Raw genomic sequence first — 20,153 nt, 5'->3', positions numbered from 1 at the left:
TTTTGACTGTCGAAGAAGATGGCCATTTTAGACAGGGGCCTAGCTCTCCTTCCTAAAAAGGCCCATTGACCTTTATTGCAAGTGAAATAGCTTATGGGAACAGTAAATGGCTAACCTCACTGTACCATAAAATAGAGCTTGCTACAGCCTCTCCTCTCTCAGCCCTGGCGAGAAGCCTGTAATAGCACTCCTCATAAAAGCCCCCGTGCCATCCCCCAGGTGCAACCCTTTACAGAAGCGCAACTAGGGAGTTTCCAAAATGGCTTGAAGAGAAGGCCAGTTAAGAATAATGCCAACTATTTAGCAGATGTTTCTTGGCCAGAATTTGACTTTTTTTTTTTTTGCATTTACTCTTTTGTAACTAGTATAAATGACAGCTGAATATACCAGAAACATAGAAGAGGAAGCTTACATTAAAAGGCCATTGAGATCTTAACTCCCCGACCAGGGATTGAACCTGCACCTTCTGCGTGGGAAGGTGAAGTCTTAACCACTGGGGGAACAGCCAGGCAAGTCCCACAAGATCTTTGGTAGGCTGAGGTCAGACCCAAGAATTTGCATTTCAAAGGCTTTTCCAAGAGATGCGGCTCTTGTTGACCCCGGCTGCACTTTGAGAATGATTGCTTTAAATTGTAGCAGGACTAGAAGAAGCTGATGGAATTCCTTTAGAACAATCTGCTGGGAGTTGCCAATGCCTTCTTTTTAAAATTAAACAAATGTTACATTAAAAAAAAAAAAGAAACAATACTGTAGCACGTTTAATAAAGACTTTAAAATGGTCCACATCAAAAAAAATCTTAAAAAAAAAAAAGCCATTGAGAATGCCATCTGATTTGGAGATTAAAAAATAAATTCTACTCTCTGAACCAATGAAGTTATAAAATAGAAATCTTTGTCACGTTTTAAAAATAAATACAGGATTCTATAATATTGATTACCAACCATTTGCAAGGTAGAGTGCTACAGGAACTAAGAAGAAAGATATCAGCTTCAAAGTCAAGAATTCAGAAAATCTTTTTCTAAGCAACACAGTTATCTCCTTCACATATTGTATTTTCATCAAGGAGTTAATCACTGCCTGACATTTTCTCCTTTATTTCTTTATTGGTCTCTCTCACCCTGGGACTGTAAGCTTCATGATTGTTGAGACTTTGCCCATTCTGTCACAGCTGCATCCCCAGGGTTCAGCATTAAGCCCAGGATACTGTAGACTTTCATCAAATTTTGTTAAAGAATGAGTGAATTCCCACCTTCAGAAGGAGCATGGTAACTCACAAGGGGCTGGAATGTACACCCCAAATATCAATAATATTCATTTAGATATTCAGAAGAGAAAAAAAAAGCTCAAACAAACCATAAGGGACTTAGCAGGAATGTTCCCTTTTCACTTTTACAATCAGCATCTACACATATTTTTAGAAAAACAAATATAAAACTGTAAAATAAATGTAAATTAAAAAAAAACACATAACTTTGATATTCCTAAGAATAAGCTTCACCTTAAGCTTGAACATAAAGATAATGCATGAAAAATTATATTCTTTACTGATGCTTCTAACCATCATGTGCAAAGCATCTGTGACCACAGATGGATTAATACCTACTACTCAACCTGTTGTTTAGTTTATTTTGTTTGTTTGGGTTTTGTTATACTTGCTTTTTCTTTTCCAAAAGGGGTAACATACTATTAATATTATGTGATATGTATTTAGCTGAAAAGAATATTAAATAAATTTGCTCAATCTACAGCTTTATGAAATTTTAGTTTATATTATTAGCATTTTATTAGGAAAAAAACTTTTACTTTCCTTTAGGCATGTTATTAAGTTTATTAAATCTTTATTTACACATTCATTTGGAATTGTGGAATCACATGGTCTCTTGTCCCTTTCCTTTTTTTAAAAAAAAAATTTATTTATTTGCCTGCTCTGGGTCTTAGTTGTGGCATGTGTGATCTAGTACCCTAATCAGGGATCAAACCCGGGCCACCTGCTTTGGGAGCTCGGAGTCTTAGCCACTAGACCACCAGAGAAGTCCCTCCTCCCCCTTTCTTTTCCCTTCTCCCATGAGAGAATATCTCTGACCTAATTTCAGAAAGGGCTTCCCTGATAGCTCAGTTGGTAAAGAACGTGCCTGCAGTACAGGAGACCCTTGGTTCGATTCCTGGGTTGGGAAGATCCCTGGAGAAGGGATAGGCTACCCATTCCAGTATTCTTGGGTTCCCTTGTGACTCAGCTGGTAAAGAATCCACCTGCAATGCAGGAGAGCTGGGTTCGATCCCTAAGATCTTCTAGGGAAGATCCCTTGAAGAAGAGAAAGGTTACCCACTCCAGTACTCTGTCCTGAAGAATTCCATGGACTGTATAGTCCATTGGGTCCAAAAAGTCAGACACAAATGAGAGTTTCACTTTCAATTTTAGAAAAGAAAGTATGATTACCGGGTCAAAACTAAAAATATTAATGCCTCCTGAAGCAAGTTTTCAGTTTGTTTTTTAGAGCTTAACTTGTTTGATTTTGCACCACCTTATAAGGTATAAATATATTCATTTCATACAACCCTCAATGGCTTCAAGCAATACATATAATATCTTAATTGCTGGTTAATTTACACCAAGTTGCCCTCTTTAATCCTAGAATAAGCCCATCTTCTAAGACATATCTGTTTGTTTACTGATAAATATTATCAGATTTAGAATCCCTCACTGGAAGCCTTCCTACATAAGGAAAAATGTAGGTTATACTTCTTTCCTGAACGACACTATCACATAAAGCTTTATCCTTGTTGTTGTTTAGTTGCTAGGTCGTTTCGACTCTTTTGAGACCTCATGAACTGTAGCCTGCCAGGATCCTCCATCCATGGGATTCTTCAGGCAAGAATACTGGAGCGGGTTGCCATTTCCTTCTCCAGAGGATCTCCCCAACCAAGGATCGAACCCATATCTCCTGCATTGGCAGGCAGATTCTTTACCACTGAGCCACCAGGGCAGGTCCACAAATCATAAGACACTAGGTGAAAATGGACATTGAAAAATATGATGTACAGTCAATTCAAGGGTGACTGAACAGTAGTGTGGGGATGCGACATACAGGTCCCTTCCCCAGGTGTGGTGAATCACTCAGTTGGCAGAGAGCTCCCCTGGGATAATAGCACCACCAAAAGAACCTCTTGACACTCACTAATCTAGGCTGATAGCATCGTTTAGATGGGCTTAGAGACAAAAGAATGCCAAGGTCAATGTATTTGCAGCAAGTATTAATTCTTATCAATTTAAAAATGAAAACCATAAATAACATTTAAGACAATTTTAGAGAAATCATATCATAGTCCAAAACTATTATATAACTGTTTTCTCTTTTGCATAAGGCCTTCCATTTCTTAGAGACAGTTAACACTAGTTATAATCATAGGTATTTTATCTTCTGCTTCAGTTAACTTTATATCATAAGCATGTTTCCAAGTTTGTATAGAGCTTTCATAATTATTATTTTTAATGACTATGTGAAGGCCATTTGATTAATTTTATTACTCTATCCTCGATGCCTATTATGCTCAATGAGTCCTGATGAGAGCATAGGATGAGTTCGTGTGTTCTCAGTCACTTCAGTCGTGTCTGACTCTTCGTGATACCATGCCCTGTAGCCTGCCAGGCTCCTCTGTCCATGGGATTCTCCAGGCAAGAACACTGGATTGGATTACCGTGCCCTCCTTGAGTTTAGGATGATCCTAGTCTAAATGCTAGTGCCAAAGCACCTCAATTCAAATGTAAGCTTATTAACCTCTGTGCCTTAGTTTTCTGGTCTGTAAAATGGGGTTGATGACAACTCCAACCACATGGGTTTGTCATGATTAAACGAATTAATTTTCTTAAAGTGCTTAGAACAGTGCCTGGTACGTGGTAAGCAATCATTAAATGTGAACTATTGTTATTGATGTATCAAGGTAAATGACTTTGGAGTCTTCAGGTCATCTCTTGCTTTTACTATTGCAAACAGCAATATAATGAACATCTCTACTTACCAGATGTTTTGCTTCTGTTTAATTATTTCCTTAGATTAATTTTCTAAGAATAGATTGCTAGGTCAAAGAGTTTATCACAATGATTACTTTCAAAGAAATTCCTTTAACCTTTCCCCTTGAAGAAAATGTGATGGCATGGAAAACAAATACTAGTTGATATAAAAGCCAAGAAAAGAAATCATGGCTTTATTTAACAACAATAATCTTATAAAAACACATTTTATTCATAAAACTAGGTAGACATTATATAAAACCCTGGGTCCTATTCAACTGATTTAATCCAACAAGTATTTCCCCGCCTGCTCTATGCTTGTTCCATGCTAGGTATTAAGCAGAGTATGGAAGGATATGAAGTGACCTTTGTCCTTAAAGACTCAAAATCTATGGAAGAAAGTGAAATATGAAGGTAGTATGAGAAGGCAATGGCACCCCACTCCAGTACTCTTGCCTGGAAAATCCCATGGACGGAGGAACCTGGTAGGCTGCAGTCCATGGGGTCTTGAAGATTTGGACAGGACTGAATGACTTCACTTTCACTTTTCACTTTCATGCATTGGAGAAGGAAATGGCAACCGACTCCAGTGTTCTTGCCTGGAGAATCCCAGGGACGGCGGAGCCTGGTGGGCTGCCGTCTGTGGGGTCGCACAGAGTTGGACACGACTGAAGTGACTTAGCAGCAGCAGCAGCATGAGACTATAGAATCCAGGGCCAAATTACATATATATTTTTTAATCCAAAATCTATGATACAGATACCAAGTATTAGGCATAGTCAGCTGGCAATAAAGAAACAATATTTAGTTTCAGTGAAGAAAAAGCGTGTGTGTTGGGGAGGTGGGGGTATGTAATGATACAAGTGCACTTATATACAAAACAGAAGCAGACTCACAGACATAGAAAACAAACTTATGGTTACCAAAGTGGAGGATGAGATTAACATATACTCACTAATATATATAAAACCAACGAGGACGTACTGTATAGCACAGGGAACTAAAGTCAGTATTTTGTAAAAACCTATAAGGAAAAAGAATATATATATATATACACACACACATATATGAGCTTCCCTGGTGACTCAGACAGTAAAGAATCTGCTGCTTGCAATGTGGGAGACCCAGGTTCAATCCCTGGAAAAGGGCATGGCAACCCACTCCAGTATTCTTGCCGGGAGAACTCCACGGACAGAGAGGAGGCTGGTGGGCTACAGTCCATGGGGTCACAAAGAGTCAGACACGACTGAGCACCTAACACACACACACACACACATACATATACATCTGTATGTATATACATACAGATATATATATTGTGGTTTAGTCGCTAAATTGTGTTCAACTCTTGTGACCCCATGGAGCCCGCCAGGCTCCTTTGTCCATGGGATTTCCCAGGCAAGGATATTGGAATGGGTTGCCATTTCCCCCTCCACATAAACACACAAACACACACACACACACACACAGATACATATATCTCTCAAACCAACATAATACTGTAAATCAACTATACTTCAATTAAAAAGTAATAATTAATTAAATATATTAAGCAAAAAGGAAGGAAAAAAGAGAAAAATGTGTGACCATCCAAGTGATAACTAAATTAAGCTCCACTTTTTTCCTCAGAATCTAACATTTTATAATTTCTTTTAATACACCTCAAACATTTTCTGTACCAAACAGAAAATGTTTGCTCTTGCTAAGACACATTCTTATCCCTTTCGGTTAAGATAAAAGCGTTCCTCAGACTTCAGCTGTGGGCTTCAGCCAAGGGGGCCTGAAAGGGGTGCTCATGAGTGGAGGTCTCCTTGGTCAAGATCTGTGTGTATGTGTGTCTGTTTAGGAAGGGCCTCTGCCAGCTGAGCTGAAATAACAAAATCATCTCCATTTCCCTCGTTTTGAGGGAAGCACTGCTAAAGTATCTTAAACAACCAAAATCTCCAACCACAAGCCCCGCTACTTTGCTGTCCTCTTCTGAGTGTTGAAGGAAGCGAGGAGCAACTGCCTCTTCTTTTTGAGATGAGCAAGATCATTGGTTTGTTTCCAGGAAGCCAAACTTGAAATAGGAGCAGAGCCCTTTTCCTGTCACTGAGGCAGACTTCCCAGTCAAGGTAAACCCTTTCTGTAGGGCGCAAGCCCCAGGTAAAGGGTTTTCCAGTCTTCAAAATGGCCTGCCAAATACCGTTCGTGTACCTTATCCAGCAGTTTTCAAGCTGCCTACTATGTACAGATCCTCTTGAACTGACAGGCTCCAGATTTTCCCAGTTGGTTTAAGCCTCCGCAATGCCAGCGAAGGAGCTGCTTTGCCCAAACAGGTCCCAAAGCAGACAAGTGAAACTGTTTTCCTTATATGGTGAAAAGCGCCCTGTCGCTTTAAGGCCAAGAGATTTGGCTGCAGATGGTCCCTGGGAAGTTTGCAGGCAGCCCCATCCTGTGTCTGCTCCTCTCCTCGCAGCTGTGCAGGTGAGTTTCCAAACCTTCTTTCCCCAATTTGCCCTCTACAGTCTCTCTTCTGGCCTACCCAGTTGGAAATGCCCTTACAGAGGGCTAGAGAAATTCAGGGTCAATAGAAATGGTGTTGTTTGAAGAAGTTTGAGCTGAAGGGAAAAAAAAAAAAGCTTACTAGGAAAATGTGCAGTAATGCAGCCAAGGAGGATGCTTTCAACTTCCAGTGGGGAGGCGGCATCAAGGTTACAGGAGGCCCTGAGGCTTTCCAGGACCAAGCAGGGGAGGAGGGACAGACTCTAGGTAAGACCCTGCAGGGGTGAGTTTGGACTTCTAAGCTATAGAACCTGGTCAGCTGCAAGTCTAAGCCAGACAGAGGTGAGAGGAAATAATACTTCTGCAAATGCTGAAGGCTTTACAGGAGATGGAGCTACAGGGTTGACTGTAGAAAGTGAACGTGAAATGTTTGCAGCGTCTGCTGGCATGGAAGGCTGCAGCCTTAACCCTTCATTCAGCCTGGCTGATTAGCAAGTAGGATTTGACTGCACAGAGCACGGGCGGGGGTGGGGATGCCTGTGTGGAGTATTGCAGTAGAGACTAAAACAAATGGATAAGACTGTGATCTAGGATCGTGGAACCGCATCTCCGGTATCCCCACAGTACCACCTGCAGAGAAAAGAGCTTTTCTAAGCTCAGAAATTCTGTGTCATCCACAGGCAAAGAGCTGCAAGAAGTCTCATTTAAGCTGCTTACTGCTCTGTCATTTACTAATTCAGTTTCCTGATTTCTTTCCTCCCATGGCCTGGAGCCCCCTAAGATATTAATTTGAAATTAATGAATAGAACTTTTTAACAGCTAGAGATGTGCTAGTAGAAGTGTGTCTGTGAGAGGCTGAGATGTATTTGGGGATTGGGGTTGGGATTTTGTGGATAGGGTGAAAAGAGACGGGATGGCATAAAAGGAGAAACACTTGATGGTCATTTTACAATGTATGCAAAGCTCTTTAACTGAGCCCATTCGTCAGCTACAGCCAAAATAGAAGTCCACCCAGGAATTTTTAAAAAGAGTGATGCCAAATGATAGGATTGGGCTTGTCTTCCCTCCTGGTTGAGTCTGAGGCCATTCATCATTCAGAGGCCAGTGGTTTCTCTACAGTTGTTGTGTGGGGGAGTGAACCCGGAGGCTGGATTAAAATTCCTTACATACCCCATGCCTCTAAAAAATATTCATTCATCTGAGTAGTCACTGAAGAATTTGTTTTATTATTAACTAACAAGTGCTCTATCTACTTGTTTTCTAAAGACAGAACGTCCATGAAAAAAAGGTTTGTTTTATCAACAGGGATTTGTTAGTGCAAGAGTTCCTCTTTTCTCACTTGTGATGGCTGGGCAAAGTGAGAATTATAGCTTGCCGAAAAGCTGATGTCCTGAGCAGAAAGTTAAATTTTGAGTTCATAATTTGGAAGAGAGCAGGGAGTGTGAGTATAATTTTACTTCATTTGTTTCAAGTTAAATCCAGAAAGCAGTGTCGAATATACTGCTTTCAAATATGAACACTGCCAAGAAAAACAAAGTCTAATCCCCAAAGCTGGAAAATCTCTAAAAGTAACATACTGTGATCTTTTATAAGCTAAATCAAAGTGTTAAAAGGAAAAAAGATGTGGCTTCCTGAACATTTCACATATTGACCCTCAATCACACATCAACTAGAGGACATCTCTTGAGCGATTTATTTTACCTGTGCCTCGGTTTCCTCACCATTAAACGGGGCATTTCTGTGAGGGACTTTCTAGTAAAATGGAAAGATCCATTGGAGCTGGAACTGAGCAGATCTGGGTTAAATTTTCCATTCCCTCCATTTATTCCATAACCTTAAGCAAGTTACACAGCCAGTCTGAACCTTGGTTTCCTTATTTCTAAAGAGAGTAAATAATTAACAACGTCATCAGAATTAGAGGAACCTACCAGGACATAGGCTCAGACCTGCATGTCCTTGGACTTGGAGAGCAGGACATTGTGAAAAGAGAACAATCTAAACATGGATAATGTTGAAAAGGACAAGATTTTTATTCAGAAGTGTGTCCAGTGCCATACCATGGATAAGGGAGGCAGGCACAAGATTGAGCCAAATCTCCATGGTCTTTTTGGGCAAAAGACAGGTCAGACCCCTGAATTTTCTTACACAGATTCCAACAGAAACAAAGGCATCTCTTGGGGAGAGGAGACACTGATGGGGTATATGGAGAATCCCAAGAAGTACATTCGTGGAACAAAAATGATCTTCACGGGCATTAAAAAGATGGCAGAAAGGGCAGACTTAATAGTTTATCCCCAAAAAGCTACTAATGAGTAATAGTTGTGCATTGCCTTGTTTATTACAAAACAGAAATGTCTCATGAGCTTTTTTATGTGTACCACATTTAAATAGACCTCATATAGCAGCGTTCCAATCATGAATATCTGGTAGGATATTTATTTTGGATAGTCCTGATTTATATAGACTGACTCATGGTTAAATTAATATGATCAGCTTTTTGAATTTTGATACTAATGCTAGTCCAGCAAGTACTATCTCTGTTGTCCCCTTCTAAAGACATGACGGGACTTGATGAGCAGTGTTCAGCTCTTCATAGAGATGGTGAATGCCATCTCAAAACCTATAGGAAACTGGTTTTACATTTAAGTTTATATAACTGATTACATTAATACATTTAAATATGGAGGATATCCCTTCACTGTGTCATAGAACAGCAAGACTCACCTGTGTTTCACGTTATATTCATTAGCCTGCTAAAGGCAAAGGCTGAAGGTAAGCTGGTAATGTCCACTCTATCTTTTTGGTCTTAACTATTACCAATTTAATTAAAATCCCCTGTATCTAAAATGTTGCCTTTTATTCAATGAAAGGCATTTTAGTGCAGTTCATGTATAAAGCATATAAAGAATATTTAATTCTTTTCATATTTCATAGGCGATCTGTAAGGTCACATTCGGAGAAGGCAATGGCACCCCACTCTAGTACTCTTGCCTGGAAAATCCCATGGACGGAGGAGCCTGGAAGGCTGCAGTCCATGGGGTCACTGAGGGTCGAACACGACTGAGCGACTTCACTTTCATTTTTCACTTTCATGCATTGGAGAAGGAAATGGCAACCCACTCCAGTGTTCTTGCCTGGAGAATCCCAGGGACGAGGGAGCCTGGGGGCTGCTGTCTATGGGGTTGCACAGAGTCAGACATGACTGAAGCAACTCAGCAAGGAAGCAAGCAAGCAAGGTCACATGGGCTTCCCAGGTGGCAGGTAAAGAACCCACCTGCCAATGCAGGAGGCATAAGAGATGTGGGTTCAATCTCTTAGTTGGGAAGTTCCCCTGGAGGAGGGCATGGCAACCTACTCCAGTAATCTTTCTTGGAGAATCTCATGGATAGAGGAGCCTGGCAGGCTACAGTCCATAGGGTCACAAAGAGTCAGACGTGACTGAATTGACTTAGTACACACACAAGGTCACATGCTTTTAAAATTTAGTTTCATGAGCTATAGTGGCAAACTTTGCTTTTGAATTCTTTACTAAGTCAAACTAAAGTTATAATTCAGGACTGTCTTTTAAATTGCTATTCCAAAACACATATAACTGTAGAATTATCATATGTGATTGGCAATGGTGCTTTGGCCAACTTGTTAGAAACATTAAAGGAGATATACAATCAACAAAAATGTATAAATTATGTGATCCTAAGACTTCAGATAATTAAAAACAAAATCACAGATCATAAATAAATTAGAGGAATCTTGGAATCCAGTAGAGACTCCATAAATATTATTTTTCATTATTTTCTCTATGACTTAGGAAACTATATTATTCCTTGCAGAGGAGGAAATGAGTTTTGAGAGCAGAAACCAGCTCTTTAGCACACTTTAGAATCCCTGTTACTTCACCCCCTTCTCCCCACCCTCCTTCAAGAAAGAATGCCCAAGTCCCTAGAAAATCCATTCCTAATTATTAACCAGGCTCATTGCTCAGAAGTTTTTCTTAAATCAAACTCACTTCCACCTATTTTGTGTTCAGAGATATGAATATTTGGTTGTTTCCCTATGGTATAAGGATAATCCATGGGCTTCCCAAGTGGTGCTAGTGGCAAAGAACCTGCCTGCCAATGCAGGAGACATAAGAGACGTGGGTTTGATCCCTGGGTAGGGAAGATCCCCTAGAGGAGGTCATGGCAGTGCACTTCAGTATTCTTGCCTGGAGAATCCCATGGACAGAGGAGCCTGCCGGGCTACAGTCTGTAGGGTGTCAAACAGTTGGACACGACTGAAACAACTTAACCACGCATGCACACAAAGATAGTCCATATGCGTGAAGAACAATGGTAACCACCTTCAGTTCAGTTCAGTTCAGTCACTCAGTTGTGTCCGACTCTGCGACCCCGTGAATCGCAGCACACCAGGCTCCCTGTCCATCACCAACTCCCGGAGTTCACTCAAACACATGTCCATCGAGTCAGTGATGCCATCTAGCCATCTTATCCTCTGTCGTCCCCTTCTCCTCCTGCCCCCAATCCCTCCCAGCATCAGAATCTTTTCCAATGAGTCAACTCTTCGCATGAAGTGGCCAAAGTCCTGGAGTTTCAGCTTTAGCATCATTCCTTCCAAAGAAAACCCAGGGCTGATATCCTTCAGAATGGACTGGTTGGATCTTCTTGCAGTCCAAGGGTAACCACCTTAGAATCTCAATAAAGGTGGTCTATCCAAAAGCAAGTTTAAACAGCATTTTTAATGGATTTTTGTTGTTGTTGTTATTAGAAGCCACATATTATAAGTGGTTCAGTAATAACCAATTACTAACTTTCAGTAAAATCTCCTAACACATTCCCACTGCTGTCTTTAAGAACATGGTTAGTGCCACTCTCAGAGTTTTAATCATTCACTGCTGTCCATTTAAGATCAGGGTTGCCATACCTGCAATGGGGCTGTGTGTAGGACACAATGTTAAATTGAAAACATTCCTTCCACCAGCTTAGAAAGGTGATGATAAATAGCAGCAGCAGCAGAAACATTCCATTGGAAACACAAATCACAGCACGTGCATTGGCTGGGAATTGAGAGCTGTCATTTTTAACCCAAATAAGGGTAGGTCACCCCTGTAGCCAATCTTCTAGCGGTGGATTAACACCACCTCTGTCAGGACACTGGTGTTTAGGATCTACCCTCGGCCACTTAAAGTAGCTGTGAGACTCTGGGCTAGTTCCTTTATGTATCTGAGCCTCAGGTCCATGGTCTGCCTCCTGGGAAAGACAGTAATACTCATACACGTGGTTGTGGGAAGAACAGGAAAGTTGGAAGTGCAGAGTCAGACATGACTGAGCGACTTCACTTTCACTTTTCACTTTCATGCATTGGAGAAGGAAATGGCAACCCACTCCAGTGTTCTTGCCTGGAGAATCCCAGGGATGGGGGAGCCTGGTAGGCTTCCGTCTATGGGGTCACATAGAGTCGGACATGACTGAAGCGACTTAGCAGCAGACATACTTCTGTGTCTGTATACTGGCAGAAAGAGTTGGAATGGGGGAATGCAATGGTCTAGGTTGAGCAGGTGGAGCAGAGAAATCCCCATGGAGTTGGATCTCTTGACACATCGTTGATGCCCCCTCCTTCCCACTGGCCCCAGGCACCTTGAGCTTGTCAGATGCAATTCTTTCATGAAATTACCAAGCTGGGGGAGCCTGAGGAAGTGTCTAGATCAGCTGTTTGCCTTCAGTCAAAGCTGCACTTGAAACCACCAAGAACAAGGGCCACCTTCCTCTGCTCAGAGAAGGAGCCTTCAGTTTCCAGTCTGTGGTCTCCCTGCATCTGGGCCACATTTGGGAAGCTATTCCTTTGCTTTGTACTACAAACCCATTCTCTCTTGGTGAGCTCCGAGTCTGTCCTTGGTTATAGCAAACTGCTATCCTGCCTGTGGAAGCGGCTGCTAGGGTGGGGCGTACTCATGGCCACATCTTCTTTTAGGGGAGGCACTTCTTGTTTCCTCTCTGATTAATCACCAGGTGAGCACACATGCTTCTTGTTTGACTTTACCACATCTATCCATCCTCTGCCTTCCCTCTCCCTACTGCAGTGCTTCCCAAACTAGAGAGAGCATGCATCAGCAAGGCTTGTTAACACACACAATGCTGGGATCCATCCCGAGTTTCCGACCTGTAGATCTGAGCTGGGGCCTATGTACAATTTGTTTAGGAACCACTCATCTAGTCCAACACTCAGTCTCAATCTACTGTTTCCAGTTACCTGCACCACCTCCTGCCTTCCAAGATAATATCTCCTCTCTGTTCTTGGGGGTTAAACAAAGCCTTCTCCTCACCACAGACCTATGCTACTATTTAGCAAATTCTAATTGCAACAAGCATGGTGATAAACACTTTACTGCCATTATTTGTAATTTTCCCCAACAACCCTACAAGTTTGATATTATGAGACCAACAGAAAGAGAGTGAGTAACCAAGATCTCACACATGACAGAGAGCAAATGTGGTATTCACACTCAGATTGATCTGGAAAGATTTACTCTTTCCACTCTTCTAGGGCTGGCAAATAGATGTTTAACTTGTATGTCAACTCCAGTTCATTGCTAGTTGCTGCCAGAAACACTCGGTTGAGAGTCCCATATGGAATGGGTGCTCAGCAAGAGGAGGTACTAAGATTGTGAGCTGTACCTGCTGTGATGCAGGAGTGGAGAGAGAACCCAGTTGCCACGTGTTTGCTATGTCGCATGTGATGCCTTGTTCGTGGATCAGTTTTGTCAGCTACTAGAATCAGATGCGGAGAAGGCAATGGCACCCCACTCCAGTACTCTTGCCTGGAAAATCCCATGGATGGAGGAGCCTGGTGGGCTGCAGTCCGCGGGGTCGCTAAGAGTTGGACATGACTGAGAGACTTCACTTTCACTTTTCACTTTCATGCATTGGAGAAGAAAATGGCAACCCACTCCAGTGTTCTTGCCTGGAGAACCCCAGGGACGGGGGAGCCTGGTGGGCTGCCGTCTATGGGGTCGCACAGAGTCGGACACGACTGAAGCAACTTAGCAGCAGCAGCAGCAGCAGAATCAGATGAGAGATGGGTTTTCAGACTTGTTTCACAGAGAATAATAAAACATTTCCTTTTTCATCTCCTTCTCCAAAGGGTGAATCTAAATTATTGAGGCTAGATTTGAAAAGGTATAATAGCTTGTAAAGTAAAATGAAATCCAGTTAATATACATATAGTAGTAGCCACAATGGACATTTAGCCTCAAAGTGGTGGAAACAAGAGAATTTATTAATTATGTATGTCTCTGTATGTTACAGGGGCTTCCTTAGTGGCTCAGTGATAAAGAATCCGCCTGCCAATGCAGGAGGCACAGGTTCTATCCCTGGGTTGGGAAGATCCCCTGGAGAAGGAAATGGCAACTCACTCTAGTATTCTTCCCTGAGAAATCCCATGGACAGAGGAGCTAGGTGGGCTACAGTCAAGGGGTCACAAAAGAGTCAGACATGACTAAATGACTAAACAACACCAACAACTCTATGTTATATGTCTTTCATTGTGACCTGTCTAACAGATCACCATGTCCTGAATAATCCACTGTGACTTAATAAGGCGGCAATGGCATTTCTGGTTTTATTCCTCCCTCCATCACTAATATTCAGTGTGAGATTTGTTATTTTTAGTGTCTTGGTACTTTATCTAAAAAATGAGTTTGATAATGCTTTTCTGCTTCTTCCCAGTATGTATTATGTATGTGGTTAAATGAAAAATAACCTTATGGCATCTATTATTCAATCCACAAATATTTATAAAAATTTATCCCCGGGCTCTGGGGGTATAGCAGCAAACAAAACAGACTGTTCTCATGGAACTTACATTCTAGAGAGGGGAGACAGACAATAAACAAGTAAACAAAGGAGAAAAGTGTGTATCGTGATAAGTATACATAGTGAGAGTGACTCTGTACTGCTATTTTAGAAGAGGTGACCCAGGGATGATATTTCTGAGGAGGTGACATTTTAAAATAAGACATAAATGTGGAAAAGGAGCCAAATATGGCTAGTCTGGGAGTGGAACAGTCCAGGCAGAGAAAAGAGCCCATGCGGAGATCCTGAGGTTGGAGGTAGGCAGGCGCCAGATCAGGTAGCCTAGTGGGGATTTTCAGCTGGGGGTGATGCCACCCTCCTTCCCCTGCCTAGATGGTGTGTGAGGATATGCAGCCGGTGATTTGGATGCAAAATACAGAGTCGAGGACAGCACTGTTAGCTTTTGTGGGCAGGACCAGGGATGCTAAACTTCGTGCACTGCTGTGGATGGACACACACAAGAAGACTTGTCCTGCTCTTCCTGTCCTCCACATACTGTCTCTGTTGAGAAAGCCTGAGGAGTCTCTGGGGTAAGAAGCTTGAATTTTATCCTGTGGACAGTGACAAGCTCGTGGAGAACTGTAAGCTTTAAAAGATGATCTTTAAAAAATAATTTTGGTTGAGAGGCGAGTGAACTGTGAGGGTCAGAGGTGAAGCAGGGAGATTCAACAGGCAGCTATTTCAGTAATCCAGAGTAGAGGCGATACAATAGTGGCCTGGGCAGGGGAGTCACGGTAATGGTTTTGAGAAGTATTGGGTTGACCAAAAGATTCATTCAGGTTTTTCAATAATATGTTATAGAAAAAGCCAAACGAACTTTTTAGCTAAGCCAATATTTCTACCTTCAAGAAGACTGCTTAAGTAAGTAAATATAAAATGTTTTTTCCCATGACAACCCCATGTTATCTTTTTTTAAATTATTTATTTATTTATTTATTTATGGCTGTTTCGGGTCTTTAAGCATATTTAAGCATATTAAAAAGCAGAAACATTCTTTGCCAGCAAAGGTCTGTATAGTCAAAGCTATGGTTTGCCCAGTAGTCATTTATGGATGTGAGAGTTGGACTATAAAGAAAGCTGAGCACCGAAGAGCTGATGCTTTTGAACTGTGGTGTTGGAGAAGACTCTTGAGAGTCCCTTGGACTGCGAGGAGATCCAACCAGTCAATCCTAAAGGAAATCAGTCCTGAATATTCATCAGAAGGACTGATTCTGAAGCTGAAACTCCAATACTTTAGCCACCTGATGCAAAGAACTGACTCCTTGGAAAAGACCCTGATGCTGGGAAAGATTGAAGGAGGGAGGAGAAGGGGACGACAGAGGATGAGATAGTTGGATAGCATCGCTGACGTGATGGACAGGAGTTTGAGCAAGCTCCAGGAGTTGGTGATGGACAGGGATAGACAGGGAAGGACAGGGAAGCCTGGTGTTCTGCAGTCCATGGGGTAGCAAAGAACCAGACACGACTGAGCGATTAAACTTAACTATGCTGGTCTTTGTTGCTGTGCAGACTTTTCTCTAGTTATGGTGAAAGGGGGCTACTCTCTAGTTGCTGTTCACAGGCTTCTCATGGCAGTGGCTTCTCTTGTTGCGGAGCATAGGCTCCAAGGCACACGGGCTTCAGTAGTTCCGGCTCCTGGGCTCTAGAGCACAAGCTCAATCCTGACACACAGGCTTAGTTGCTTCACAGCATGTGGAATCTTCCAGGGTCAGGGATGGAACCATGCCATGTCTCCTGCATTGTCAGGCAGATTCATATCCACTGAGCCACCAGGGAAACCCTGTTATCTTTTATTTCTCCTTTAAAATTTTTACAGTTTTGGAATCTGCCTGTCTCCTCTATAGCCATTTAACAGAATCTTTGTGGCACCAAATTACAGACTTTGCTCTTTCAAATGCAAGTCCTTATCCTCTTGCACTTTAACCTAGAAGATCTATGTGCATTTCAAGTTGTTCATAGCTCAGGGAAGTTATCTATTTGATTTGGGCTTGTAAAAAGAGATAAAATTACATGCGCTACTTGAATAACAATATGTGATTTCTCTCTCTGAAGGGTCAATAGGAATTAGCCTACATACATCATTTTACACAACTGATGCCTAATCACATGAATAACCGAGTTCACCTTTTTTCTGCCAGAAGAGGAACATTAAGTGAACATCACAATCTCTTGAAGAGATTCCAGGCATTTCAGTACTAATTTTACTAGGGCAGTAAAGTCTTGCAAATAGTTTTCAGGTGCATCAGCTACTCCCCGACAGAGGCAATTCAGCTTCCAAAATTCTAGAGAATTCCCCTCGCTGCTATCTTCTTTTTTCAGCTCATGGCTATCTCTTCTTCTTGTCCCCTCATGGCAAGTGCCATCATACTGCCCTGCCCCCACAATGTCCCTGCAAATGCAGAGATCCATAAAGCACAACACGGAAACCCATTAGCTCACCTGCAGAAGAACGTACTTCTCCAATAGCTGGGGGGAGAAGCACTCTGGCCCCCAGGCTGAGCTGAAGGGGTGGAGGAGCAGAAGAGAAAGGCAGCTGGCTTCAGGCCACCTCGTACCAGTGAACGGCTCCACTGAGTGTGAAAGTCAGGTGGTGGTCTTTCCACCAGAATCTTGTGTCCGCAGAGCAGAGAGAGGTATCACCAAAGAAACACTTGGGACTGGATGCAGAAAGGTGAAACACCACACCACAGGCTCCAGCTAGAGCTGGTGGAGCCAGGGACTCACAGACTCATATCTTGCCTTCCAATTTTGAGATGAAACTGAAGAAGAGAAAGAGAAAGTGGATAGGACCAACGCCCACCCCCAAATGAATTATTTAAACCCAACACCCAATCTATATAAACCAAACACCTAGGAATTAAAAAAGCAAGTGGTCTCACTGAACTGTAAATACCAACGAAGAAGCAGCTTCGTCTTCACCTCTGGGTACAAGTGTGGTCCAGCGAAAGTGGCCCTTCACAGCCGGCTGCAAAAAGAGGGGAAGAAGGACCATGGAATGGAAGGGAAACAGCAAATGTTACACATTAACAAATCCTGTCCCAACCGTGTGAATTTGGACAAGGTCAGCTTCTTGGGCTTCTGAAAAAGAGTTGATCAAAAGTTTGTTCAGACTCTGATGTGCACTGAGAGTGTAATTCATAATTCAGTTCAAGGTCTTCATGGCTTCCCTAAGATCAGATCAGATCAGATCAGTCACTCAGTCGTGTCCGACTCTTTGCAACCCCATGAATCGCAGCACGCCAGGCCTTCCTGTCCATCACCAACTCCCGGAGTTCACTGAGACTCACGTCCATCGAGTCAATGATGCCATCCAGCCATCTCATCCTCTGTCGTCCCCTTCTCCTCCTGCCCCCAATCCCTCCCAGCATCAGAGTCTTTTCCAATGAGTCAACTCTTCGCATGAGGTGGCCAAAGTACTGGAGTTTCAGCTTTAGCATCATTCCTTCCAAAGAAATCCCAGGGCTGATCTCTTTCAGAATGGACTGGTTGGATCTCCTTGCACTCCAAGGGACTCTCAAGAGTCTTCTCCAACACCACAGTTCAAAAGCATCAATTCTTCGGCGCTCAGCCTTCTTCACAGTCCAACTCTCACATCCATACATGACCACAGGAAAAACCATAGCCTTGACTAGCCTCTTGCAAAACAAACCATCCACCTCACCCAATTCCTACTTCTCTCTCTCCCTGAATTAATAACTGTCCCCATGCTGCCCCCATTGGCTCCTGAGAATGCTCCCATTGGCACACCTAGAACACTACTGCTTTTCTTTCTTTATCTGCATCTCTTTCTCTATTAGCTCTTCAAACTGCCCACCCTCCAAAGGAGGTACCAATGTCAGGATTTTTCTTAGAAATTCCAGAGTTTAGCACTGTACCTGACACTTATTTACTAGATGTTTAGTAAATGTTTGTTATTGAATGAATGACTAGAGAGGATCTAAAAACAGAGAAGAACGAGCCTGAGCCAATTCAAACCTCAAGAGCCAGCTTTTGCTAAAAGCCATATATTCTGCCCATAAGATCTTGGACTTCTTGGAATTAAAAAGAGAGAGAAGAGGGAATTTTAGATATTATAGCAATAATTTTCAGACATCAGTTTCTAATACCCTATGTCTCCACTGAGATACACCAATTTCACAGGATTTTAGAAATACCAGAGTGTTACCTAGCCTTAATGGAATGTCTTATATTTGTAAAAACCTAGTATAAATTGCTGAGTAGAAGTTTCCAGATCCCTTACTTCATGACTTCATGCCTCTTTAAGCTGTTCTTAGGGAGGTGGGGGAAAAAAAAAAATCAGAAAGTTTAAAACTGCCTGCATCTTGTCTTCATCAGCTTTGATCCTTTCACTTATTTAAAATTCATAATCACCCTGGCCTCAATTAGAATTGCTAAAGAACATAGGAAAGGTCATATAGGATGAACCCCCTGGCCTGTTTAGCCAAGTCACCAAAAACGGTAAAACCTTGCTGATGTGGTGCTGGGAGGAAGGGAGGGGGTTGGGGCTGCCAGCAGAGGTGGTCCAGAGCCTGACAAACCCCTGTGGGTCCAGTTCCACGAGTTTGGATGTGAGGGGACTGAGATTCGGTGCAGAGGCAAAACTTTTGGGCAGTGGCCAAGTGTTTGGTGAGCTTTAGTGTGATCAGGGAGGACCACGCACGGGTGACTCCAGCCTCAGGAAAGGGGTCAGAAGGAAAAGGGAAATGCAGTTCATTGTGCCACTTCCTTGCACCAGGCCTGCTGCCCAACGGATGCTTCTGCAGGGCTGGGGCAGGAAGTCCCTGCCCCCAGATATGTGGAATCGCCAATGGCATTTCTGAGGGGTACTGAATGAGAGTTTCTTCCAGAACACTGTCCACAGGGAAGAATAAAGTACATCTCCAACTTCAGTGTAGTGATGTGCTACTTAAGGTTCATCCACCTACTTGTCTAAGCAACTTGAGTAGCCAATGTCATGAACTCAATTATATTTTTAATTTTTCTGTCCTCTGTGGAAATAATTGAGTTTGTTTGGCCTTCAGCAGTGCTGTCCTGAGAGTGGGGAAGAGCCCACCGTGAGACCATGATACAACCAGAGATATGATGACAGTAATAAGCCGTATTTGGAACCAAAAAGAGCAGGGTTTTGGTAATGCTGGAGACCTGGGTTCAATCCCTGGGTCGGAAAGATCCTCTAGAGAAGGAAACAGCAACTCACTCCAGTACTCTTGCCTGGAAAATTCCATGGATGGAGGAACCTCATAGGCTACAGTTCACGGGGTTGCAAAGAGTTGGATATGACTGAGCAACTTTGCTTTCACTTTTTTGGTAAGCTTCTGGGGGTCTTATCTAAGGGGTGCACAAGGGGAAAGCCCTGGGAGGTGAAAGACAATGTATCACTGGCTGCTGGGGAGTTATATCAGGAGTGCACATTTGCTGTGAGTCTGCAGGCTGTTATTCAGGGCATGTGCTTGATGACATGAGGGGCTGGCATCAGTTTAAGCCCACCGGACCCCCGTCACAGGCCTCTTAGCCAAAACATTGAATGCTGAGGCAGCAATAGCTTGGAGTAGTTTAGCTAAGCTCTGGATCATACCCTATTGTAAAATGTTAAGGAAGAGGTTAAGCTAACTTTTAGGATAATGTTGAGGAATAGAAAGAAGATACAGAGGAAGAAAAGTGATCAAGGTGTGATACCCAGAGGGCCTCAAAGAAGGATCTGACTTTAACTGGAGAGATGGGAAATGCTGGTGTTCACATCATCATTCTTTAAACTCTACATAAAGGCTTGTAGACCCTGATTTGTATTTATGATGTATTTTAAAATTAAAAA

General features: G+C 42.5%; 2 protein-coding genes across 2 annotated transcripts in view; both read left to right on the top strand.

Annotated features, from left to right (window-relative positions):
• Positions 1-6,424: 6,424 nt before the first annotated feature.
• The window catches only part of LOC104988542 (schwannomin-interacting protein 1-like), a 46,072-nt gene continuing 32,343 nt past the window's right edge, over positions 6,425-20,153 (top strand). The window contains exon 1 of the mRNA XM_010839901.1: positions 6,425-6,476. The gene's annotated coding sequence lies outside the window, so the exon portion shown is untranslated. The remainder of the gene's footprint in view (positions 6,477-20,153) is intronic.
• On the top strand, positions 8,489-9,397 carry LOC104988504 (cytochrome c-like). The gene has a single exon (XM_010839851.1). It carries the CDS (start codon positions 8,496-8,498, stop codon positions 8,808-8,810), a length of 315 nt encoding a protein of 104 aa, XP_010838153.1. The 5' UTR covers positions 8,489-8,495; the 3' UTR covers positions 8,811-9,397.

This window comes from Bison bison, unplaced genomic scaffold (genome assembly GCF_000754665.1).
Source record: "Bison bison bison isolate TAMUID 2011002044 unplaced genomic scaffold, Bison_UMD1.0 scf7180017864135, whole genome shotgun sequence".
Classification (NCBI taxonomy): Eukaryota; Metazoa; Chordata; class Mammalia; order Artiodactyla; family Bovidae; genus Bison; species Bison bison.
The sequence above is the reverse complement of the archived record's forward strand: the minus strand, read 5'-3'. Positions and strand labels throughout refer to the sequence as shown.